At 67.3% G+C, this 22,478-nt stretch overlaps 7 protein-coding genes across 7 annotated transcripts in view; 2 read left to right on the top strand and 5 right to left on the bottom strand.

The window, feature by feature from the left end:
* Positions 1-199: 199 nt before the first annotated feature.
* Positions 200-3,004, bottom strand: CHLNCDRAFT_133804 (hypothetical protein; the record flags this gene model as incomplete). The annotated part of the gene is made up of 5 exons (XM_005847502.1): positions 200-991; positions 1,205-1,309; positions 1,477-1,587; positions 1,746-2,735; positions 2,978-3,004. 5 exons carry the CDS (start codon positions 3,002-3,004, stop codon positions 200-202), a joined length of 2,025 nt encoding a protein of 674 aa, XP_005847564.1.
* Positions 3,005-3,500: 496 nt separating this feature from the next.
* On the bottom strand, positions 3,501-5,634 carry CHLNCDRAFT_133803 (hypothetical protein; the record flags this gene model as incomplete). Its single annotated transcript, XM_005847501.1, has 8 exons — positions 3,501-3,677; positions 3,863-3,919; positions 4,105-4,232; positions 4,389-4,436; positions 4,621-4,695; positions 4,874-4,950; positions 5,147-5,250; positions 5,479-5,634. The coding sequence occupies 8 exons, from the start codon at positions 5,632-5,634 to the stop codon at positions 3,501-3,503; spliced, it is 822 nt and encodes a 273-aa protein (XP_005847563.1).
* Positions 5,635-6,347: 713 nt separating this feature from the next.
* Positions 6,348-7,302, bottom strand: CHLNCDRAFT_133802 (hypothetical protein; the record flags this gene model as incomplete). The annotated part of the gene is made up of 2 exons (XM_005847500.1): positions 6,348-6,811; positions 6,921-7,302. 2 exons carry the CDS (start codon positions 7,300-7,302, stop codon positions 6,348-6,350), a joined length of 846 nt encoding a protein of 281 aa, XP_005847562.1.
* Positions 7,303-9,996: 2,694 nt separating this feature from the next.
* On the bottom strand, positions 9,997-11,275 carry CHLNCDRAFT_133800 (expressed protein; the record flags this gene model as incomplete). The annotated part of the gene is made up of 4 exons (XM_005847499.1): positions 9,997-10,584; positions 10,698-10,796; positions 10,924-11,025; positions 11,168-11,275. The coding sequence occupies 4 exons, from the start codon at positions 11,273-11,275 to the stop codon at positions 9,997-9,999; spliced, it is 897 nt and encodes a 298-aa protein (XP_005847561.1).
* A 634-nt stretch (positions 11,276-11,909) lies between these two features.
* Positions 11,910-15,378, bottom strand: CHLNCDRAFT_133799 (hypothetical protein; the record flags this gene model as incomplete). Its single annotated transcript, XM_005847498.1, has 14 exons — positions 11,910-12,161; positions 12,271-12,387; positions 12,517-12,575; positions 12,714-12,818; positions 12,949-13,055; positions 13,189-13,322; positions 13,453-13,541; positions 13,666-13,696; positions 13,837-13,895; positions 14,076-14,246; positions 14,430-14,580; positions 14,709-14,841; positions 14,977-15,171; positions 15,308-15,378. 14 exons carry the CDS (start codon positions 15,376-15,378, stop codon positions 11,910-11,912), a joined length of 1,674 nt encoding a protein of 557 aa, XP_005847560.1.
* Positions 15,379-15,665: 287 nt separating this feature from the next.
* CHLNCDRAFT_133798 (hypothetical protein) lies at positions 15,666-19,016 on the top strand (the record flags this gene model as incomplete). The annotated part of the gene is made up of 8 exons (XM_005847672.1): positions 15,666-15,695; positions 15,780-16,484; positions 16,646-16,834; positions 16,960-17,811; positions 17,973-18,185; positions 18,332-18,409; positions 18,571-18,647; positions 18,815-19,016. The coding sequence occupies 8 exons, from the start codon at positions 15,666-15,668 to the stop codon at positions 19,014-19,016; spliced, it is 2,346 nt and encodes a 781-aa protein (XP_005847734.1).
* Positions 19,017-19,796: 780 nt separating this feature from the next.
* The window catches only part of CHLNCDRAFT_133797 (hypothetical protein), a gene marked incomplete at both ends in the record, with an annotated part of 6,298 nt that continues 3,616 nt past the window's right edge, over positions 19,797-22,478 (top strand). The window contains 8 exons of the mRNA XM_005847671.1: positions 19,797-19,812; positions 19,955-20,043; positions 20,477-20,584; positions 20,918-21,086; positions 21,372-21,466; positions 21,648-21,728; positions 21,978-22,047; positions 22,255-22,291. Of these exons, the coding sequence (XP_005847733.1) occupies positions 19,797-19,812; positions 19,955-20,043; positions 20,477-20,584; positions 20,918-21,086; positions 21,372-21,466; positions 21,648-21,728; positions 21,978-22,047; positions 22,255-22,291 (665 nt within the window). The remainder of the gene's footprint in view (positions 19,813-19,954; positions 20,044-20,476; positions 20,585-20,917; positions 21,087-21,371; positions 21,467-21,647; positions 21,729-21,977; positions 22,048-22,254; positions 22,292-22,478) is intronic.

Genomic DNA, 22,478 nt, shown 5'->3' with positions numbered 1-22,478 from the left:
TCAAGAATGCCTCTCCGCCAGTTTTGCTGACCTGACCTGCCACCACCTATTCTGCCTGCCTCGCACTCGCTGCTGTGCTCTCACCAAGTTTTGATCCACCCATAGTTTTGCCTATTTGCCCAGCACACATCTGCTTGTTGTTTGCTTCGGCCTTGCAAGAATCAACCCAACTAACAACCCCGCGGCAGGAGATGGAAGGTCACACACGCATGCCGCCCAGAGCAGTGCGTAACGCTGCCTCGAGCCCGGCAATGTCGGCTTCAACAGACGCCAGGCCAGGGACTGGCGGGCTGCACGGCAACGAGTGCGTGGCAGATGGCTGGTGCCCCTTGCAGTGCCGCTGCGGCTGCCCTGCCGCTGCTGCTTGCTTGGACGGCGAGGCGTGCGTGCCTGCTGCGCGCTGTGGGCTGCAGTAGTCGCTGGGTGGGGGCCAGCTGTCGGTGCTGCCTGCTGCCGGTATGGTCCAACCTGCCTCGCTGCTGCCGTAGTATTCTTCCTCTGGCCAGGCATCAGGCCCAGGCATGGGTGCTGCTGCTGCTGTCCCTCCATCACCATAGCCGCCCACCCAGGCTGCGGCCGCATCCGCAGCGGCTGTGGCAGCATCCAGCAGCGACGACAGCCGCCCGCTGGCGCTGCCAAAGTCGCCGCCACAGACGTCGGCCTGCCAGCTGGCGCAGTCGCCGCTGACGGCGGCGGCGCCAGCCTGCCCAGGCGGCGGCGGAGCCTCCTCCCAGCCGTCGCCGCTGGCAAAGTACCCAGCTCCAAGCCCGGTCTCCCCATCGGCAAACTCCAGTCCGCCATAGGCAGGATACACGTCAGCTCCAGCCTCCCCCTCACCCAGAATCCCTGCTCCCGCTCCCCTCCCGGGGCGACTGCTGACCAGGTCCAGGGCGGATCGGATGTCTGCCTGCTGCTCCTGGATCGTGGCCTCCAGCTGCTGGATCGTCTGCTGCTGGGCAGCGGTCAGCTGCTCCTTGGCAGCCAGGGACGCCTGTGGCCGGCAGAGTCGGCAGCAGGTAGCGTCAGCAGAATGTCCAGCAGTGCGATAGGTGGTGATCGGGGTGGGTGTGCGCGAGAGAGAAGGGTGGGGTTGGTGGTGGTGGGCGAGACAAAGAAGCCAACAGGAGGCTCTGCTGCAACACGCCGCCCACTTCAGCACACAAAGCAGCCATGCAGGCGCAGTAGCAGCGCACGGACGCCCCACCTGTAGCTGCGCCCCCGCCTGCTGCGACTCCCGCAGGCGCGCCGCCAGCTCAGCGCACCGCCGCCGCAGCCCCTCCACATCGCTCTGCAGCCGGTCGGCCTGGCTCTGCAGGGAGCGCACAGCAGGGGCCATCGGGGCTAAGCACAGCAAGCTCGCCAATGGCAGCCATGCGACTGGACCCTCGACAGATAGCCGCAGCTGGCAAAGCCCCGCCATGCGAGCGCTCTCACGAAAGCAGACAGGCGCGGCCCTGCCAAGCACTCAAAGCGCACCTGCACCTCCGTGCTGGCCGCCAGCGACTGCGCTTCGCGCGTGCGCAGCTTGGCTGCCGCCTCGGCAAACGCCGCCTCGTGCTGCGCCGCCATGCCCTGCCACCTGGCCACCTGCACAGCCGCGCATCAGCCGCTCAGCGTACACAACAGAGCGCCCACCTCTGCTCTGCCAGAGCGGCCGATCAATATCACCCAAGCGGGCAGCAGGCAATCCATTCGCAGCAGCAGTGGCAGCGCAGCAAATGTGAGGGGCTTGCCTCTTCCTGCACCGCCGCACGCTCCCGTACCGCCGCCGCCAGCTTCTCCTTGAGCAGGTCCACCTGGCCCTTGAGGGAGTGCGCTGCGGCACGGTACTGCGGAATCACCGCATCCAGCTGCCGCATGGCCGCCTCCACGCGCCCCGTACCGCCCGCACCGGCCGCGGCGGCGGCGCTGCTGCTGGCCTCTGCTGCCGCCGCCCGCTGCCGTGCCTCAGCCAGCGCTGCCCGCAGGCGCCGCACCTCTGCCGAGAGCCGCTCCTTATCGGCATCCGCGCTGGGGGCTGGCGGGTTGGCTGCGGTGGGGTGGCTGCCGCCCAGGCTGCTGCTGGCACCGGTTGACAGCACGGGCCTGGGGCCGGCGCTGGCTGCTGCGCTGCTGCTCTGGTCCTGCCACCGCACAGACCTGGTGCTGCCGTCGGGCGCGGTGAGCAGCATGGGAGCCGCGGCGCCGCCGCCGTCCGCGCCGCCGCTGCCAGAGAACAGCGCCGCCAGCTGCGACAGGCCGCTGAAGACGGAAGAGAACTGGCGGTGCAGGTGTTCAGGCGTCGCGCCTCGCTGTGCCGCATTGCGGCCGCCGGGCAGTGGCGTTTTAAGGGCCGGTGGGGGCGCGGCGTGCGGGCCAGCCGCCCCTGCAGCGGAGGCTATCGCCAGCGGCATGGCGGCTGCCTGCAGGTCCTGCACCAGGCTGTGCAGGCGCTGCACCTGGCGGTGCGCCTCCACCGACCGCTGGTGCACCGAGCGCTCCACTTCAGCCAGGCGACCCCGCACGGCCTCCAGGCCGCCGCGGCTCTTGGCAGCCGCCGCCTCGCCCCGCTCCTTCACCGTGCGCAGCTCGGCCTCCAGCTTGGTGTTGACGTAGGTGAGCTGCTTGAGCTCGGCTCGAGCGCCCTGCGCCACCGCATCGCTCGCCTTGGCGTGCGCCGCCAGCCGCTCCCGCTTCTTCTCCTCCTGCCGCAGCGCCTCGCGCAGCGCGCCCACGTCGCGCGTCAGGCTGCGCACCTGCGGGTGCACGCCCCAAGTGAGGCAGGCCGTGGGTCAGCAGACTGGCTGGCTGGCTGGCTGGCGGCAGGGAGAGAGTGGGCGACGCCGACGGCGGGGTGGCTTGGGAGCCAGTGCGGGACGTTCCCGCGACATATGTTTCGCAAATTGCGTTGAGCTGAGAGCTCGGCCGGCTACGCCCCTCGGAGAACAAGGCTCCTGCCACTGCCTCCGCCGCACCACAACCACCATTCCGCACGCACCTGCACCTGCAGCTTGCCGGAGTCCATGTAAGCCGCAGCTAGGTGTCCCGGGCGTCCACCAGGGTGCTGGGGCGCACAATTCGTGTGGGTAACTGTCGGAGCCGCGGGTGGTTTGGAGCTTGAAAAATGGTGCGCGCAGGTTGGCGGCACCGCCCAGGTAGGGGACGACCGAAATGCCGCAAGCCTGCATTTTGTATTCGCAGCGGCGGCAGCGGTACTCGCACGTACCCCACCAGCTTGTCGCCGGTGTTGAGCGCGCGCCACAGCTGAAATTCTTCTTTTTCTCTCTTACTAAGCAGCATCCTCAACCATGAAGCTCATCATCCCATCAATCATGCAGCTATTGATTCCTGCATCCTTGAGCGGCCACCGGTTGCCGCCGCCGCACGCTGACGAAACGGGTCTGCGCTGGATGCCTGGTCGAATCATGGTGTTCTTGCTACCTCCAGCGCTGCACTAGCGCAGCTGCGCCGCACAGATGTGTTTGCATGCACTGTACAAATGCAGATGTAGTGCAGCCTGCTCACAGCCTGCTGTGTCCCGACGCCTTCTTCTTGCCGCCCGACAGCCGCTCCAGCACAGCGCCCAGTTGGCCCACCACCGCCGGCGAGCAGAGCATCTCCCAGGCGCCCTCGGCCTCCGGCTCTGCATACGCCGCCCACTGCTGAGCATAGTCGCCGCGCAGGTTCAGCTTGGTTTCCTGTGGGGCAGATGGAAGCAGAGCAGGAGCAGGTGGGCAGTCAAAGGGCAGGATGGGGCAAAGCAGTGCCGGGGCCAACAGAGCTGCGCATTGCTAAGAGCCAAGCCGCAACAGAAGCACCCAGAATGCAAGCCATGCGCCTGCCAGGCGGCAGCGCAGCGTTGCACAGGCTCCCCTCTGCTCACCGCACGGCTGAAGTCAGGGGAGACCAGCATCTGTGCCATGGCCTCCTCTGCAGCCGCCTGCGGGGAGCAGGGCGTGGCGCGGCAGCAGCGGTGAGCCGCGTGGAGCCAGCAGCTGTGGCTCCCCACAGACAGCGCAACTGGGCTGCAGAGGCAGCAGCAGCGCAGCACATGCATGCACTGCCTTCCTCCGGCTCCCAGCAGCAGCAGCAGCAGCAGCAGCAGCAGCAGTGTTGAGAGCCCACCAGCAGGCCCTCCTTGGGCGCCACATCATCAATCAGCCCAACCTCCTTGGCCGCCTCCGGCTGCAGCATCACCGCAAACTGAAGCAGCCTCTCCGCAGGGCCGATGCCGATGATGCGAGCCATGAGCCCTGCAGCAGGGAGGTGGAGCGGATGACACAGCAGTGCAGCACGGTCTCAACAGCCGAGGGCAAGACAACAGGGCGCCGGCGCTGCGGCTTTCAATTGTGAAACAGCCCAGCACTGGTGTGAGCCTGCGTGCTTATGCACCCCGATCTTTAGCCCACCTGCCCACATCTTGGGCACCGAGATGCCCAGAGCCACTTCGTTCAGCCCTGCAGGCGCAACCCAGGGCCCCAGCGTTGCTGGCACAGCGGATGACGGGCGGCAGACGGCGGCGGGCTGCAAGGGTCCGCGTTCAGGGCAGCAGCTGTCGGGGCCGCAGCTGCGGCCTGCTGCCTCCCTCACGGGCTCGCCAGCAGCGGTGGACAGAAAGCTCGGCACAGCGCCCGCACCCACCTATGCTCCCTGCTTCAGTCATCACGCGATAGTCGCAGCACATGGCCAGACAGCAGCCGCCAGCAGGGCAGGCGCCTGCGGGCAGGGGCCAAGGTCGGCACGGGAGCGGCGCGAGGTTCAGGCAGCGACGGCAAAGCTGGCTGCGCAGGCCTCCGAGCCGCATGCTGCTGGCGGTGCTCTGAGGAGCCTGGGGCAGCCGTCCTGCTGTGGATTCAAGGCACATCCCAGGGGCCTTTGAAGGCAGCAGGCGCACCTCGGATGGCGGCCACCGTGACCAAGGGCGAGGTGTACAGGCGAGCCAGGAAGCGGTTGCTAACCAGCCAAAACTCCCTGCCTTGCGGCAAGAGGAAAGAGAAGAAGAGCAGGTGGAGGCAGCGATGAGACCGGACACCAAGCTCTGCCGCGCATGTGCCAAGGCGGCTGCGCCTCGGCCAACAGCCGATGGCCCGGCCATCCTGCAACGATTGCCACGACCACAGCCACGCTCGCTGCCAGCCCGCCAGCCCTGCGCCTCCGCCGCCCTCACCTGTAGCGCTCCCGGGAGGTGAGCGGGGCATACAGCTCGTTGATGTCGTTGCCGGCGGTGAAGACGTCGCGCCTCAGGCCGGAGCAGAAGATGATGCCGCGCACCTGCGGCGTGCACGCCGGAACCGTTGAGCAGAAAGGCAGGGGGCAGGCCCGGCGCTTTGGCGCCGGCTGGCGAGGCGACAGCGCAGCAGGCAGCAGGCAGGGCGAGGCAGGGCGAGGAGGGGAAGGTCGTGTACGGCCTGCACGGGTGCCCTCGCGCGCAGCCGTGCACCATACAATCAGCCTGGCGCAGCCAGCCAGTCCCTGCCGTAGCGCTCCGTGCCGCCGCACCTCAGGGTCGCCCTCCAGCTCATCCAGCGTCTCGGTCAGCTGGCGCCAGTAGGCCAGATTCATAGTGTTGACCGGCTCCCGGCACAGCACCACCAGCGCGTAGCCGCCGGGGCGGCGCTCGATGCGCAGGAACTGGCCCTCCTGCTGCGCCGCCATCCTGAGCGAGAGCGGCAGGCGGTGGCGGCGGCGGCGGGCACTCTGCCAGCCAGCTGGACTGTCTGTTCGCTCGCTGCGGTGTCGTGGGCTCGCCCGGGGCTCAGAAACACGGTGCGGGACGGCGATCAAGGGCTGCAGAGTGTGGAGCGTGTGGATGCCGGGTGTCGGAGTGTGACGGGAGGGGGCTCGCCACGTTTCCAAGAATGGTGTGTACTGATTTTAGCAAGCTAGCGCCAAAAGCTGCGTCATGTCCTGCGAAATGGCTGGCAACCTTCTCGCTCGCTTGTTTTGTCCTGTAGCGCCTGAAAACGACGGCTGGCTTAGCTGTGAGGAGCGCAGGATTTCAGAAAGGGACACGGGCCCTGAGTTCAGGCTCATCTCACCATTCCCGCCCGGTCAGCGCAGCAGCAGGCGCCGCGGGCCACCACCGCATCACATCATCACATTGATACATGCTGCTTTAATTCTCCTAGTTCACCTGCAACCGTAACCCTCACTGGATGGATTTGACTGAAGGCGCCTGCGAGAGCTGACCTGCTGGAGCGCTGGCAGGCGGCAAGAAGAACGGCGGCGGCACAGAGCAGGGTGTGAGCTGTGCATTACATATCTGTACAGAGCATGCAGATACATTTGTGTGACGCAACATATTCTGCAAAGCGTGTAGCGCTAGGGTCAGACAGGGGTGCATGCAAGGCGAATGACCATGCAGCTGTTCAGCTCCCGGCGCTGCTGCCGCCAGCGCCACCGCTGCCCGCCTCCAGCTGCGCGCACTCCTGCTTGTGTCCGCCCTCCTTCCAGTGATGCACCTGGCAGGCGCGGCTGCAGTAGGCCGCTACGCGGCAGCGGGAACATTTCTTGAGGCTGGTGGCCTGCCGCCCGCAGCCGCTGCAGCGGGGTATGCTGGAGAATTGGCGGACGTGGGGTGCATCCAGCACTGGCGTCATCGCCTGCTCAGGACTGCACGCTGCCGCCTCGTTCACAGATTGTATGTCATCAGCAATCTCGCCCCTAAACTGGGCATGTAGTGCCAGCGGCATCCAGGGCTTGAACTTGGCCAGCGCGCTCTTGGCGGTCGCCAGCAGGCCGCGCACCTCCTCCACAGACCAGAACGGTCCGGTGCCGCCAGAAAAGAGAGATTCGGCCAGGCGAAGGGCTGCCACCATCTCTACCGAGTGGGCTGCACCCAGTCACATGTGCAACAGGGGGCCCAGGGGGCGGCAAATCAGTTGTCTTGTGGCAAAGGCAAATGCGGCCATGTACGCGTGCGTTCATGAGCCCACACTCACACTTGTGCTCTAAAGCTGCCCGCAGTGATGACCGGTATGCAGCCACGGCTTCCGCGTCGAGGTACTGAAACGCAGACATCAGTTCACCCCGCTTCCAGTGCAAGCAGGCGCCGGCGCTGGGGTCCAGCTCCATCAGCTGGCGGTTGGCAGACAGGTCCGCTGCCAGCCGACGCTGCGCGTCTGACACCCCAACCTGCCCTCGCCTCAGCAGTGCAAGGTGTGCGTTCTGCTGCATGTAAAGCGCCAGCAAGCGCATCTCCGCTGCATTCAGCACAGGGGCAGAACCTGCGTTGCGCTGGTGGAGCTCCAGAGCTACTGCCGCAGCTGGGTAGTCGGGCTGTGAGGTAATGCCGCCGGCGCGCTCTGCGATGTCCCTAAGCATAGCTTGGGACATGGGTGATGATTGAAAGCTGGCCAGCACTACATCTGCTATGTTGGCCATCAGGCTACCACACGGCGGCGGCGATCTTTGAAGTTCAGCGACCTGCATCTCGCAGATGGATCATATTTGTTGAAAATGCAGCTCATGCACAGTTCATCTATCAGCTGCAGATTTCATGCTCCAGGCCTCACCAAATCTTGGATCGCTTGAACACACTTCCCGTACATAAAAGTCACATTGAACAGTGTGGACAGCCCGCGTAGCGCCATGTGCATAGCCACGACAAGGCCCTGCATGCGGGGCCGCTCAGACGAACGCAGTCCCCCAGTCAGTGACCACAACTCGTCACAAGGGCGGCCAGGTGGCACCCTTGGTACAAGCCGCTGCCGCCTCCACTGGAGCTGGCAGCACCTGCAGCTTCTCCTCGGCTGTCAGTCCCTGCCGCTGCCGGCCGCTGTCATCCAGAAAGATGCAGTGCATCTGCGCCGTTAAATCCAGGCTCTCTACATACAGCTGCACGCAGCAGGGGGCGGCAGGGTGAGCAGCGGGCTGGCGGCGGGCGGGGCGGGGTGAGGGGCATGCGGCAGGCGGGCCCGCCCGCAGGTCCCTGCTGCCTCGGTGCTCCTCAGACTCCTGCAGCAGCCTCCTGCCCTTCTCGAGTCTCTCTCTCTCGAACTCTCTCAGCTCCCACGGCATGCTGCTGCTGCCCCCTCCTTGGCTCAGCCTGTGCGTATGTAGCGTACACCACTTCTGGCGCGGCTCGCACAGTGAAGGGAGGACGATGTGGCCACAGGTTTGCCTCCCCTGGGGCGGTGAGCTGGCGCGGCCATTGCTGATCTGGCCTGCTTCCCATGAACTGCATTCGACCCTTGGTCCTTGTAATGGGACCAGAAGGTGCGCCGCGCTGTGCTGCCAACAACAAGCAGCATGTCTGGCTGCCCAGCGCCCTGCTGCTCGTCTTCACTGGAGTGGCGGTCTGGTCCCCGGCCCGCTCGCTTGCCCGGGTAGGTGCACATGAAGAGCCAGCAAGATGCGAGGGTGGCAGCCGTGCACCAGCCGCCGTTGGCGGCGCCTCTCAACCCGCCCGCCGGGCGCCGGCGCCCGCTCCACTCCCCGCCGCTCGCCTGGCCTGCAGGGCCCCAGCGCACTGTTTGTTGAGCAGGTGCTGCTGTGTGACACAATCTTCGTCATTGGGGCCCTCCTGCTGCTCAGCTGGGCTCACCACTACGCACAGCACCAGCACCCCCACGCAGCGCCGTGCCGCGGAGGCTGGCTGGATGAGCACGGCCGCACGGCGCTGCCGCACGGCCACACACCCTTCATGCGCCTGTCCCGTCACGCCACAGCGCTGCTCCCCGCGGCCGCTGCGCTGCTGCTGGGATGCGGCAGCGGCGCCGCGGTGGCGCTCCTCCTGTTTGGAGGCTACCTGGCGGTGCTGGCTGTGCAGGCGCTTCTGGAGGACCGAATTCTGCTGCGTGAGTGCATCAGGGGCGGTTGCTGAGAGGCTCCCAGCCCATGCATCTGGGCAAGCCCACACCTGCATGCGCCACAGAGAGTGCCCGCTCACCTCCCTCCCACCTGCCCTCGTGCAGGCGACCCGCTGCGTCCTGCCGTTCCGCTTGTTTGTGCGCCCTACCGCTTCTGGCAGCTGGCTCGCTCGCTGGCCGCGCTGGGCGGCAAGCAGGCTGCGGTGGCCACCGCGCCTGGGTGGGCAGCGCCCCTGCTGGTCCTGCTGCTGGCGTGCTGGATGCTGGAGTACGGCGTGCAGGTCACACAGCTGCCCTGGGCCTTTGACTGGCACTGGCACAGCGCTGCGGTCGACGCCGAGAGCGTGAACGGCCATGTGAACGGCCATGTGAACGGCTGCTGCAGCAGTGCCATGCCCCAGCCACCACAACCTCTGGTCCTCTCGCCTTGCGTGCGGCTTGCATGCTTGGCGCAAAATTGCAACCAGGGCGCCGGGCAGGAACCCAGCCGCAAGCCGAGTTCAAAGCTCCAGCCAGGCGTCGGCAGCAGTCGTGGAGAGCAGCATGAAGAGAGCCAGCAGGCACAGGGCAATCAACGCGGCAGCAAGCTTCAAGCAGTTCTTGAGGGTTATTAGAGGCGTCCCTTGAAGGGAAGCGGGGCTGCCGGCGCCTGCCTGCACATGCTGCGCTGCCCGTCGCCTCGCTAGCTTGGCACACTCCTTCTGGTGCCCTCCCTTCCTCCAGTGCTTGGACTGGCACCGCCTGCTGCAGTAGGCCGCAGACAGGCAGCCCTTGCACTTCCTCACTCGTTTGCAGTCCTGGCCGCAGCGGCTGCACGTCTGCGGCGCGCTCGGCTGCGTGTCCGGCAGCTCGGCTTCGCCTGCTGCCGGGAGCGTGTCCTGCCCGGGGCTGCGTGCCGCCGCTGCGTCCAGCCACTGCTGATGCAAGGCGATGGCGTCCCTCAACGCGTCCCTGTTGTTGCCAGGCAGCCACTCCTCACACTGCTCCAGCGCACGCCTGCTGGCCGCCAGCAGGCCGCACACCTCCTCCACAGACCAGCGCGGCCCGCCGGCGCCTTCCGTCAGTGCGCCCGCCAGCGCGACGCTCGCTGCAACCTCGAGCAAGTACGCTGCACCCAGGGGGACAGGATGCTCGTCGCCATCAGAACCAGCGGCAGCATGTCGTGTGTAATAGGAACAAGCGGATGCAAGCGTTCCTTCAGTTGGTCTCACATCGGCAAGCAGCAGATCACCTTCACCACCGGCTGGCAGCAGCAGCAGCAGCGGCGGCGGCGGCGGCGGCGGCGCGGCTCGCCCTTGCGCTCCTGAGCCTTGCGCATCGACGAGCGGTAGGCAGCCACCGCGTCTTCCCCTGTCCCCGCCTGGTGCACACACAGCAGGTCGGCCCGCCTCATCAGCACAAAGGCGGCGTTGCCTGGGTCCGCCTCTGCCAGCTGTCGGTTGGCCGCCAGCGCTGCCGCCAGCCACTGCGGCGCCTCGGGCGCCCCAGGCCCCCGGCTCAGCAGCGCAATCGCCGCGTCGTGTGCGACGTGCAGCCACAGCCGGTGGGCGTCTGCGGCGGTGAGCAGCGGGGCGAAGCCCAAGCCGCGCTGGTGCTCAGCCAGCAGGCCCGCCACCGCATCGATGCCCTGCCGCCAGGTTGCCACCATGGCGCCAGCCTGGCGCAGGTTGCCCCGCAGTGCGGCCAAGGCCTGGTCCCCGTCATGGCTGGTGGTGAACAGGCTCATCAGCGCCGCCAGCGCCGTATCTCCCAGCAGCCTCCACCACGCGAGCGGCGAAGCAGCCACCTGGTGGCACTGCAGCGTACACAACAGCAAGCACACGTAAACCGCTCTCAAGCGTGTTTCATGTCAGGGCTACGCAAGGGGACGTGTGGCTGCCACCCAGGTCGTGCCGAGGCCTCCCTCACCGCATCATAGACGGCGCAGAAGCACTCTCCCTGCACCATCCAGGTATTGAAGGCCGCCGGCAGCGTGCGCAGCGCCAGCTGCGCCACCACCACCAGGCCCTGCAGGCGGGCAGGCCGGGCAGTGGTCGGCGCCAGAGCGGGGCACCGTGTCGGCGCAGAGTGCAGGGCGACTGGTCTGGCAACCAGGCCACTAGGAGCAGGAAGGCGGGCGCCTGCGTCACACTACCTGCTGCATCTCCTGCGCCGTCAGGCCCTGCCGCTGCTGCCCGTCGCCGTCAACGAAAATGGCGTGCCTCTGGACCGTCAGGTCTACGCCCTCCACAAACAGCTGCAGGCAGGCAGGCAGGCAGGGGGGCATCAAGGCGCGGCACGCGTCGGCGCCCACCCTGTCGGTGCGACACGCCTCCACACATGCAAGAGCCCCGCTTCGGCCTGTGCTGGCATGGCGAGCTGGCGAGTGGGGCAGGCACCTGGAGGTCGCTGCTGCCCCTGAACTCTGCGCTCTCCGCCAGCAACCGGCGGCCACGCTCGACCTCGCCCCTGAAAAGCTCAGCGATGCTCAGCAGCTCGGCTGGCATGCTGGCGGTTTGTGTCTGCCGCTCTGTGCAGGGTGGCGGCTCCTGCAGGCGTGGGAGGGAGGACAAGTTGGGAAATGGCGGCGCCCTGGCGGCAAGCAGCTGATGCTGGCGCACTCTAGTCCGGCGGTCGGCGCTATGCAGAACTCCGGTTTCTCTTCCTGATGAGCACCTTTCAGGCCGCGGGCAAGGCAAACAGCTCTTGAATATGTGTCGGTGGGGGAGCGGAACACACCTTGCTCTCTGGGCTCCAGATGTGCTGTTATTGTGCCCCGTGATTGAACTAGAGCGTACACACGGTGTGCCGCACACCCGCTGCCAGGGCCGAGGAGTGAAGGGAGGCTGGGCAACCTCTTCTTGCCCTGGAGACCCTGCCACCAACTGGAGATTGTTTTGTTGATTGAAAGCCGTATGGCTCAATGTAGAGCGGGCGCAAGCGCCAGCAGCACAGCGTCCACAGCATGGTGCGGGCACAGCAGTACCGGCGGCGGCGCCCGCAGGAGGCAGGAAACAGTTGTGATGATGTGAGATTCATAAATGAAGGATATCGGAGAGAGAACAAGAGAGAGAACCAGGAGGCAGGGTGAGCGCCCAATGACTCGTGTGCCCGGCCTGCGTGGGGCGAGTGCCACCAGCATCAAGCAGCGGCGGCGCTCGCAGCTGGGAACAGCTGCTCCCGAAGCTCCTTCTTGTTGGCCTTGCCCATCACATTCCTGGGAATGGCGGGAAGCACCACCAGCTCGGCCGGCAGCTGATAAGCAGGCAGCTGGTCCGCCGCCCAAGACCGCAGTTCGGGAAGCGTGAGCCTGCCGCCGCTGCCACTGCCGCCGACGCCGCTGGGTGAGCCCGGTGACTGCTGCTGCTTCAAGGCGACTACAGCTGCTATGCGCTGCAGGGCGGCAGGGGATAAGGTTCCCAGTAGCCATAATACAATTCCCCACCAGATGGTCCACCAAGGAAACCTGGAAGGGGCACGCAACAAAGCCGGCAGGTCCTACCTCGCCATACGTCTCATCTGACAGCCCCACCACCGCCACCTCGGCAATGGCTGGGTGCTCCAGCAGCACGCTCTCTATGGCCAGGGCCGATATCTTGTAGCCGCCATGCTTGATGATCTGCACGCAGCATGAGCGAAACAGGCGCGGTGGGGCACAGTGATGGCCTGCAGGGCTGGTCTGCGCGGCGTGGTGCCAGGTGGCAAAGCAGGCGCAGCAGGGGCAGGGCGCCATCAGGCAGGCGCTCACATCCACAGAGCTTCGCCCCAGCAGCCTGTAGTAACCATCCTCCAGCACCGCAGTATCGCCTGCAGTACGGCAGGTAACCCAAGGGCTCAGGGGGCGAGTTTGCCAGAGATAAGAACGCCGCCAGGAGCAACTGGCTTGCACATGTGCAAGGAAGGACGATCACAAGGCAACGCCGGGCCTACCAAGCAGTGCCCCACCTGTCAGGAAGAAGCCATGCCTGTCAAATGCCTCGGCAGTAGCGTCTGGCCGACGCCAATACTCCCGAAACAGCTGCGGGCTCCTCACCTGGAACTCCCCAGGGCCTGCAGGCAGGCAAAACACAGCAGGCACAGCACACCAGGGATGCTGAGAAAATTGGACGTGGCGGCCGGGCAAGGGCAGGTGTGGCCAGTGCCAAGCCCTGCCGCTGCATCCTGCCGGCCGCTAACAAACCACTCCCCAAGCGCTTGCCTGCGCCAGCGTCGCTGCCATCGGCATGCGTGATTCGCACGTCCACCCCAGGAAAGGGCTGCCCTACGGTCTCCGACCGCCGCTCGCCCCTGCAGCACGCCGGGTCGGCGAGCGACACATCAGCAGAAAGTCCAGGCGTTGCAGCAACCTGCAACAGCCAACCCCCAGCTAAGAAAGCACAGCATTGTCAGCCGACAGTCGCTCCACTGCCAGCACCTCCACCTGTACGGGTTGCCCAGAATCATCCCCGTCTCTGTCATGCCGTACCGCTCCAGCAGCCTCCGGCCCGACAGCTGCTCCCAGCGCTGCATGATGGGCGCCGGGCATGCCGCGCTGCCGCTCACCGTCAGCCGCAGCTGCACGCAGTGGCAATCAATCACATGCTCGGTGGATCCAGGCACCACATGGCAGCCACCGCCTGACCAGCGCCCGCGCCACCAAAACCACTAGCGGGTGGGTAGGGGCAGGCAGAGCGCCACGGCTCACCCCGCTCGCCGCAGCTGCTGTGGCTGTTTGCTGGGTTTTGTCCATGTCATCATACCGCGACAGAAGGTGTGAGAACATGGTGGGGACGCCTGCAAGCAGGAGCAGCAGGGCATCTGCGGCTCGGAGCAGCTTGAGGGCAGGGCATCTGGGCACCCCGAAATTACTTGAGCACTGGCAGCCTGCCGCTAGGCGGCAGCACGCCTCTACCCTCACCCATGAACACGGTGATGGGATCCTCTTTCCTCTGCAGCCAGACAGCAGCACAAGCAGCCATCATCATCATCGCAAGGACACACGCCAATGCAGTTGGCAGCAGCAGTGGCAGCAGGCCGTGCCATCAACCTCGTGAGCCCGTGGCCTGGCCGCCACCTGCGGCTCGCTCACCTGCAGGCGCTGCCACACCTCCTGCGGTGAGAACTTGGGCAGCATCTCCACGCACGCTCCTGCAGTCGCACGCGCACCAGGTAGAAAGCACGTGGCCAGGTAGAAAGCACGAGGCCAGCGCCAGAGGACAACCGCGGAGGCTCAGCAGGGACCCAAACAGTGCTGCGCAGTGCAGTGCATGCGCTGCGATGGGGCTCAGCAGAAGGGACGGGGCATTATAGCCCCCGAATGGCACACACCCACGCTCAGCGGGCAGTAGAGGGCATTCACCACGCCGTGCACGTGGTGCAGGGGAAGGGCGTGCAGGATTCTGTCCTGGGGTTGCCACTCCCACGCCGTGCACAGCGTGCGCACCATCGCCGCCAGGCTGGCATGCGTGTGCAGGGCGCCCTTTGGTCTCCCTGTCGTGCCTGCAGGCGGGAGCAGCGGATAGAGCAGCCAGAGGGCCGAGATATGCTTGGGTCTTGTGCAGATCCCCAAGCAGGGGGGGTTCCTGGGATTGAGTGAACAAAGCAGCAGGCGCTCATTGCGCTAGCGATGCAAGCGCAATGCTGCCCAGCAAAGCAGTACAGGCCCCCCTTTGGAGCACTGACCAGAGGTGTAGACTATGAGCGCCCCATCTCCCGGCTCCTGCCCTACCAGCCGCTCCTGCACCTCAGCTTGAAGCTGCTGCTGCACCGCTGCTGGCGCGCCTGCCGCTAGCTGCTGCTGCTCCTCAATCACATGCACCTCTGCGCCAAGCGGCTGCAGGCGAGGCAGGGCGGCCAGAACAGCAGGATTCAGGCGACACTTTGCCAAAGCGGGATCGGTATCAGCAGCTAGACGCTAAACAAAGCATCAGGGGAGTAGGTAAGCAGCTGCAGGTGCCCCACAGCAGGAACCAGTAGCAGCAGCAGCTGCAGAGGACTGGTCCATGCCTTGGCCAACGCATGGAGGCGGTCGGCATGGCGCTTGCTGGCCAGCACAGCCGCCACCTCAGCATCCTCCAGCACGTACTGCAGCTGCCTGCGAGTAGGAAGAGCAGTACAATGCGAGCGCATGAGCCCTTCAACCCGGTGGCGGCCAGTTCGGTGCAAGCCCACAACCGGGGTGGAACAGGAGGCAGCTGCCGCGCGCCTGTCAGGGTGGGAGAGGCAGCACGGCACAGCGATGCCGCGGTGCAGCCAGGCGGCCCAGGTGCCCGCCACGTAGCCGGCCCCAGGATCGCACATCAGCGCGACTCGGGGCCCGTCAGTGGCTGTGGTAGGGGCTCGCGAGGCACCAGGCGCCGCGCTAGCCCCGCCGCCGCTCAGCTGGCGGCTGGCTGCCAGCGCCATGGACAGCAAGTCGGCATACCTGCGGGGAGGGCAAGAATCCAACCGGCGTGGTGCTGTTGAATTGGAAAGAGTGAGGCCAGGCTGGGCAACCACACAGGCGGCAGCGGCAGCGGTGGCGGTGGCGGCAGTTAGGGGGCACCGGGTGTACAGCTCACCGATAGCTGCGGCCTCCCGCCACCAGCGCGGTGCGGGGCAGGAAGTCTAGAGAGGCTCGCAGCAGATCCATGCAGCTGAGGATGTTCACGTGAGGCAAACCCTGGCGAGGCGCAGCCCAGTGAGCGGTCACATCGATCGGCACTCCCTACCTGGATTGATCAATGCCGATTTGGGCTTGATTGGAGCCCCTTCCGGGGGACGGAAATGACACGTCGGATTTTCGCAGCAACCACTCCTACGCGCTCCCTATGCAATTCGACACTGCTTGTTCTCCGTCCAACATTGCAAACTCCAGGCTACACGTAGAACATGAACTCCCCCCTTTGACCCGCACCCCTCCCCCAACACAGCCGAGCCATGGCCTCGGCGCCTGCCCAGGTGCACGAGGTGCGAGCCAGCTATCGCTGAGAGGTTGCGGAGGACCGGCCGACACCCCCCGCCCACCCCGCCGCCTCCCCGCCCGCTTCGCAGATTGACACCCTTCGCGATGCGCAGCTGGAGGCGCTGGAATACCGGTTCCAGCTGGAGCAGGCCCAGCTCAAGCTTGGGGAGCTACGGCAGCAGGCGGAGGTGTCTGCGCATCCGCACGCCGCTCCCGCCTCAGCCTGCTGTGCTTCGGCAGGCGAGCTTCAAGAGGCGCGCCTGCAAGCGGCAGACCACAAGCTGCGGGCTGAGCTGGCTGAGCTGGAGCTGCTGAAGCAGATGGATGCCCTGCAGGAGCTGCAGTGGCAGCTGGATTGCGTGGTGACGCAGCTGGGCATGCAGCCCGTGGCCGCGCATGGCAGCAGCGCCGCCAGCGAGGGTGGCGGCAGCAAAGCCGAGCCGCCGCCGCTGCCAGGCATTGACCACATGCTGCTGCTCACCAAGGTGGAGGACTTGCGGCTGGCCCAGTTGCAGCTGGCAGAATACAAGCGGCGTCTGGCCTACACAGAAAAGGAGCTCGCATCGGCGCAGGGCCGCTGTGCTGCCGGCGCCGAGCAGCCGCCGCGCCGCCAGCCGCCGCTTGCGGCCACTATGGGCGGGCAGCCAGGACAGCAGGCGCCGCCAGGACAGGCGGTGCCTGCGGAGCAGCCTCACAGTGGCGGCGACGGCAAGCTTGGTGCAGGCGGCAGGGAGCTGGTGGGGGAGTTGCTAAAGGAGAATGAGCACCTTCGTGCACAGCTAGTGGCAGCCGAGGTGCTGCTGCTGCTGAGGCACCCCTGTTGCTGTGTCGCTGACTCTGGGCCAGAGCATTCGTGGTTTTGTTGAGTCCAGAGGCTTCAGCACTGTGCTTGATTGTGGCCACGCCAGGCTTTTTCTGTCCTGAAGGTGTTTTTTGTCTGCTCCTTTCCTCGCAGGAGCACTACCTCGCCCTGGAGAGGGACTATGATGTTGAGCTGCTGCTCAAGGCAGAGGCGGAAGAGGCGGCCAGCATCGCTCGGGAGGGCCAGCCGCCAAGCCCAGCAGCGGGGCTGGGGTCGGAGCCTGGCATGCTTTGGCAGAAGCAGCAGCAGAAGCAGCAGCAGCACGTGGCAGGGGCCAGCAGGGTGGGCCAGCAAGCTGCGGCGGGTGGCGGCAACCGAGGAGGCTCTCCCAGCCGCAGGCGGGGCCAGCAGCAGGCGGCGCTGTCGCCTGGGATGGAACGCATTGTGAGTGCATGCATGTTCCTCAGGTGCAGCAGTGGCAGGCGGCCCTCAAGCAAACGCAGGCGCAGCTGCGGCAGGCGGAGCAGCGCTCGGCGCCGGGCTGCATGGTGCCGGTGTCTCAGTGGCGGGAGGTGGCTGTGCAGCTGGAGCAGGCGCAGGCGCGCTATGATGCGCTGGAGCGACAGCATGCCGCCCTGCAGCACCGGGTGCCGGGCAGGACGGGTGCTGCTGGTGGCGCGGCTGCCGGCAAGGCCAAGTGCGGCGGCGGGGAGGAGTGTGTCACAGGCGAGGCGCAGCAGCCGGAGCAGGCTCCCCTCGCAGCGGCAGAGGTGCCCGGCAGCAGTTGCAGCGTGCCAGCGAGGTCCAGTGGCGGCAGGCAATACTCCCCAGAGCACTATGGCTGCACGCCTGCCAGTGCAGGTGCTGGTGCGCAGGGGACTGACCTGCCAGCTCGGCTTCTAGAGAAAGATGTTCAGCTGTTTGATGCGCACCTGCAGCGGGATCAGGCGGTACAGGAAGCTGAGCGGTACCGCCGCCGCCTGCACGCCCTGCTGGACAGCCTGAGCCCGCACCCGCAGGACGCCGCGGCGGCCGCCGCTGTTGCCGAGGCACGCCAGCTGGCGGGCCTGCCCCCGCTCCCACCCTCTGCTGCCGCCGGGGCGACAGCTGGGGCTGGCGTGGCAGCAGGCGTCGGCAGGCCGCCCGGCAAGGCTTCGACGAGCAAAGCCGCCGCGGGTGGCGGCAAGGCGGTGCGGCAGCAGCCGGGCGCCAGGGAGCAGGAGCTGCTGGACACCATTGCCCTGCTGAAGTCTGCCCTGGAGCGCACCAAGAAGGGCCTGGAGAGCGGCGTGAGCAGCGCCAAGTACATGCAGGCGCGTGTGTGTGTGCACGAGAGTGTGTGTGTGTGCATGTGTTGGATTGTGGGGGCCATGCTTGGCTGCATGGTCGCCTGAGCTGACATCCAGTAGTGCCCCAGGCGGCGACCCCCCCCCCCCCACACACACGCCCCTTTCCCTCCTGCGCCTGCTGCCCTCTGCAGGCGGTGGAGCGGGCCAAGCAGCTGCGGGCGCGGTGCCAGCAGCTGGAGGAGCAGGTGGCGGATGCGGGCAGGGTGCGTGATGAGCTGGCGAGGGTGCAGCAGCAGCTGGGCGCGCTGCACGGCACCCACTCGGCGCTCAAGGGCCAGCTCAGGGCGGCGCGGGAGCAGCGCGAGCAGGTGGCGGCGGCGCGGGAGCAGCTGCTGAGCGCGCAGGTGGGCGGCCGGGCTGGGAACCTCTTGAGGAGGCGAGGGTGGGAGCAGCTGCAGCTGCTTTCAGCAAGCTGCATGTTGTTCCTGCATGCTGCTGTTGCCCGGCCGGTCGCGGTCGCAGCCAGCCGGCGACCCCGCTGCCGCTGCAGGTTGCCGAGTTGGAGCGGGCGCTGCGGGAGCGGGATGCCCAGATGGAGGCCCTGAATTCCAGCACATCGCAGGCGTGTGTGCCTGCTGCCAAGGGCCGCCGGGAGCGCTTGCCGTTGCCGCGGCCGCCGCCGCTGCTGAGCAAGGGTGCCGCCGCATTCCACCACCGCCCGCGTGCATCGGGCCTGGCCGCCTTGGTCGCTGGCGCCCAACCCGCCGACCCCCCCTCTTCCCTTGGCAGGTGGATGAGGAGGTGCGCGTGCTGGTGGCAGAGGGCCTCCGCCCGGCAGACCTCATCCAGGAGCTGCTGGTGCTTCGGTGAGCTCCGTCGCAACTCCCGCTGGCTAGAGGCAGCCCAGGACAGCTGTGTGCTGCGAAGTCTCCTGCGGCTGCGGGAGATGTTGGTGACCTGTTGTTCCTGCTGGCGTAGCGCTGCTGCCCGTCCACGCCGTAGCCCATGCCCTGTGCCCTTCCTGCCGCCGCAGGCCGCGGCTTCGGGAGCTGGAGCGGCAGAATGCCGAGGTGTGCACTGAGCTGGCGGCGTTTGATGCCCGCCACTTTGCGCAGCAGCTGGAGGCCCTGGCAGCAGAGCACGAGCTTCTGCGGCAGCGGTGCGCGCGCTGGGAGGCGGAGGTCAGGGCCTTGTGCGAACGCCACGGCGAGCCGCTGCCGCTGGGCTTGGACTGAGGCAGCGGGAGGGCCAGCGGGGCCGCCCGCTGCTGACTTGGCGGCAGGGGACAACCCCGCCGGCCCCCCTGGACAGCAGCATGGCGGGGACTGCTGTTGGATGGCGAGCGAGCACACTGTTCTTGTCAGCCAAATGTAGGAGGGTGGGAAGGCAGCAGCAGCAAAATGAGAGCCTGTGGCGCCTGGACAGGTGGCCAAGGGCTGCTGCCCGGTAGGGTTCCAGGGGTGCCCGGGCATGCCGCATTATCAGAACTGCTCCCTATCCATCCAGAACATCCAACCAGTGCAGAGGGGCGTGTCGGCACGCGCTGCTGGCATGTGCCCTTAGGGCGGCTGCAGCGCACGTGCGGCGACACCGGCCCGCCCATCATGGCGGGGCATGGTGCTGGTTGGCGGGCTCTGCAGGACTGGCATGCGAATTGGTGGTGCCATGCCCGTTAGAACGCTGCAGCTGAGCTTAGAGTCATCCCTAACTAGTTAAGTGCCCGGGGCGGAGGGGGCCCAGAGCACATGTGGCGGCTAGGGCGAGGTGGAAAGAAGGGCATCTGCCCCAAACCCCTGGTGGTCTCGCCTCTCGGCTGCTGTTTGGTACCATCGTGGTCTGCTGAGCAGCAGAAGGGCCTCCCCGCGCGGTTCTAGCACCCCAGCAAAAAGCCCTGCACGTCCCTTTGTCCGCTGAGACAGCCGTTGTTTGCGCAGCGGCTGGGGCAGGCGTGTGCCCGGCGGCTAGTGGGTAGATAGCAGCAGCCCCACCGGGGTTTGAGCTCAGCGGCCTGCGAGATGGCTGCAAAAGACGGTGAGCAGTCGCCGGAGCGACCAGAATTCCATTGCAGAATGCTGGGCATGCCTCCGATTGGCGGCCGAGACGCACCCGGGGTCCCGGTTCAACGGGCAGCGGCCGGCCGCGAGATCGTGGTTCCCCAACCCGGTGCCCGCAGGCGACACCGCTGTGGGTGTGGGCGGAGAGGCCGATGTGGAGGTCGACTTCAAGGAGATTAGCGAGGAGGAGGCCCTGAACCTGCTCAAGGTGGGCCCCGACCACCGCAGTTGCTGCCGCCGCACTGGGGCCAGCACACTGGCAGCCGGCTGTGCTTGCCTGCAACCCCTCCTCCTCCTCCGCGGCTGCTGTGCCGCTGCACATGCGGTTACGGAGGCGCTGCTGCTGTCTTTGCTTTGCCGCGAGCGATCGCCGCTTCTCTGCCTGCTTGTCGTGCTGTGCTTGGGGCCGTCCCGGGGAAGCAGGCGCTGTGCGCTTTGGCCCAGCCCCCAGCACCCAAGCCCTCCTGCAGCAGCAGCGGGGCCAGGCGTGCCGTGCCTGCTCCCACCAGAAGGCCAAAGCAGCCCTCAGCATGGCCCGCCAGCCCGCGCTGCCCGCCCGCGCGCTCCCCCCTCCTGCCCTCGCAGCCGCACCACCCAGCGACCCCTCCCCGCCTCCCGCATGCGCCCTTCTGCCCGCGCAGGCCAGCAAGAAGGGGCTGACGAGCGAGGAGGTGGCCAAGCGGCTGGAGGAGTATGGCTACAACAAGCTGCCTGAGGAGAGCCGCAACGCCTTCCTCGTCTACCTGTCGGTGAGCCGCCCTCGCCCCTGCACCTGCACCTGCACCTGCACTCGGCGCCAGCCCTCCAGCACCAGCCCTCCCGCCCTCATGGGCGCCAGCAAGCCCCTGCCCCCACCCTGCTGGCTGGACACGCCTGCGTCGCGCGCGGGCGCCTGCCCCGCCTGCCCGCCCGCCTGCCTGCCTCCTGCTCCTCGCCACGCCCGGAGCCCTAGCCTGCCGCCCGCTCCGCCCCCTCGCCCTCGCCCACCCGCACCTCACCCGCTCTGTACCATCCCTGCACCGCCCATATGTACCGCCGCTCCGTACCGCCCATCCGTACCGCCGCTCCGTACCGCCCCGCAGTACATGTGGAACCCGCTGTCCTGGGCCATGGAGGCCGCAGCCATCATCGCCATCGCCCTCCTCGACTACGCCGACTTTGCGCTGATCGTGGCGCTGCTCTTCGTCAACGCCACCATCTCGTATGTGGAGGAGGCCAACGCAGACAAGGCCATCAAGGCGCTGACCTCGGGTGAGCGGCCGGGGAGGGGGCGGCCAAGGACAGGGGGCGAGAGGGCGGGCGGGGAGAGGGAGGAAGGGAGAGGGCGCGGCAAGAGAAGGGGAGGGCGGGGGCGTGTGCGCATGTGGCGGGTAGGCAGGGAGAGCGCTACTCCACAGCAGGCTGCGGAGGAGGGAGCTGGGGAGACGGGTGCATTGCCGAAGCATTGCCGCAGCATCCGGGGCGCGGCCTCCCTGCCCTCCCTCCCACCGTGCCGCTCCCTCATCCTTCGGTCACCTTGCCCCTCCCTCCCCGCAGCCCTGGCCCCCAAAGCCAAAGCTTTGCGAGACGGGCAGGTGCAGACGATCGACGCATCCAACCTGGTGCCCGGCGACATCTGCATCATCCGCCTGGTGAGCCTCAGCTCCTTTCGGAACCTCCTCTCGGCGGCCCCGCTGAGCCTGCGGGCCCGCTGCGTGGCGGCCTGGGGGCTTGCCGCGGTGGCCTTGCCTCGACAGCCTGCGGGCACAGGCGGCTGGCTCGCCGACCCCGTGCCTCGTGTGCTGCTCTGTGGTTATGCCTCCCTCTTTGCAGGGCGACATCGTGCCTGCCGACATCAAGATCCTGGGAGAGGAGGGCAGCTCCGGCAAGCCCGAGGACGAGACGCCCCTGCAGGTGGCCGCCCGCGCGCTGCCTGCGCTGCCGCGGCTGCCGCGGTGTGGCGGGGAGGCGTACTGGAGGGGCATGGGTGGCTCCGGAAATGCCCGGCGGCGCAAAGCTGGCGCTGCTGCCGCTGCGGAGGGGCCCGACACCCGCGCCTGCCTGCCTGCCTGCCTGCCAGACTGCCTCATCCCGCCCACTCCCGCCATGCCGCACGCTGCGCACCTCACCTCCCTTGCATTTTGATCCTCCTGGCGCCCGCAGTGCGACCAAGCCGCGCTGACTGGCGAGTCGCTCCCTGTCAAGAAGTTCACCGGGGACGTCGCCTTTGCGGGTGGGTGGGCCCGCGCGGCCCTGTCGTGTGGCCCGTGCGGCCTTGCCTTGTGGGCTGTGCGCCTGCCAGCCGCCTGCCAGCCTGCCTCCCAACACCTCCGGGCCGCGCCCCAGCGCCGCGCCTGGCTCTTTGCACCCCTCTCCCTGCCGCCTCACCGCCCCACGCGCCCCCACCCACCCACCCAACCTATCACCACCCCACCCGCAGGCTCCACCATCAAGCAGGGCGAGCGCCACTGCGTGGTGTACGCCACCGGCATGCAGACCTTCTTCGGCCGCGCCGCCGCGCTGCTGGGCTCCGCCAACCAGGTCCGCCAGCCTGCCTGCCTGCCAGCCTGCCTTCCTGCCAGCCTGCCTGCCAGTCTGCCTGCCCACCTGCCTACCTGCGGCTTCGGGCCGCGCCAGGGCCCGGCAGCCTGCAGCTGCGGGGGG

Source organism: Chlorella variabilis, assembly GCF_000147415.1.
Source record: "Chlorella variabilis unplaced genomic scaffold CHLNCscaffold_10, whole genome shotgun sequence".
Classification (NCBI taxonomy): Eukaryota; Viridiplantae; Chlorophyta; class Trebouxiophyceae; order Chlorellales; family Chlorellaceae; genus Chlorella; species Chlorella variabilis.
This window is presented reverse-complemented; position numbering and strand designations above follow the sequence as displayed.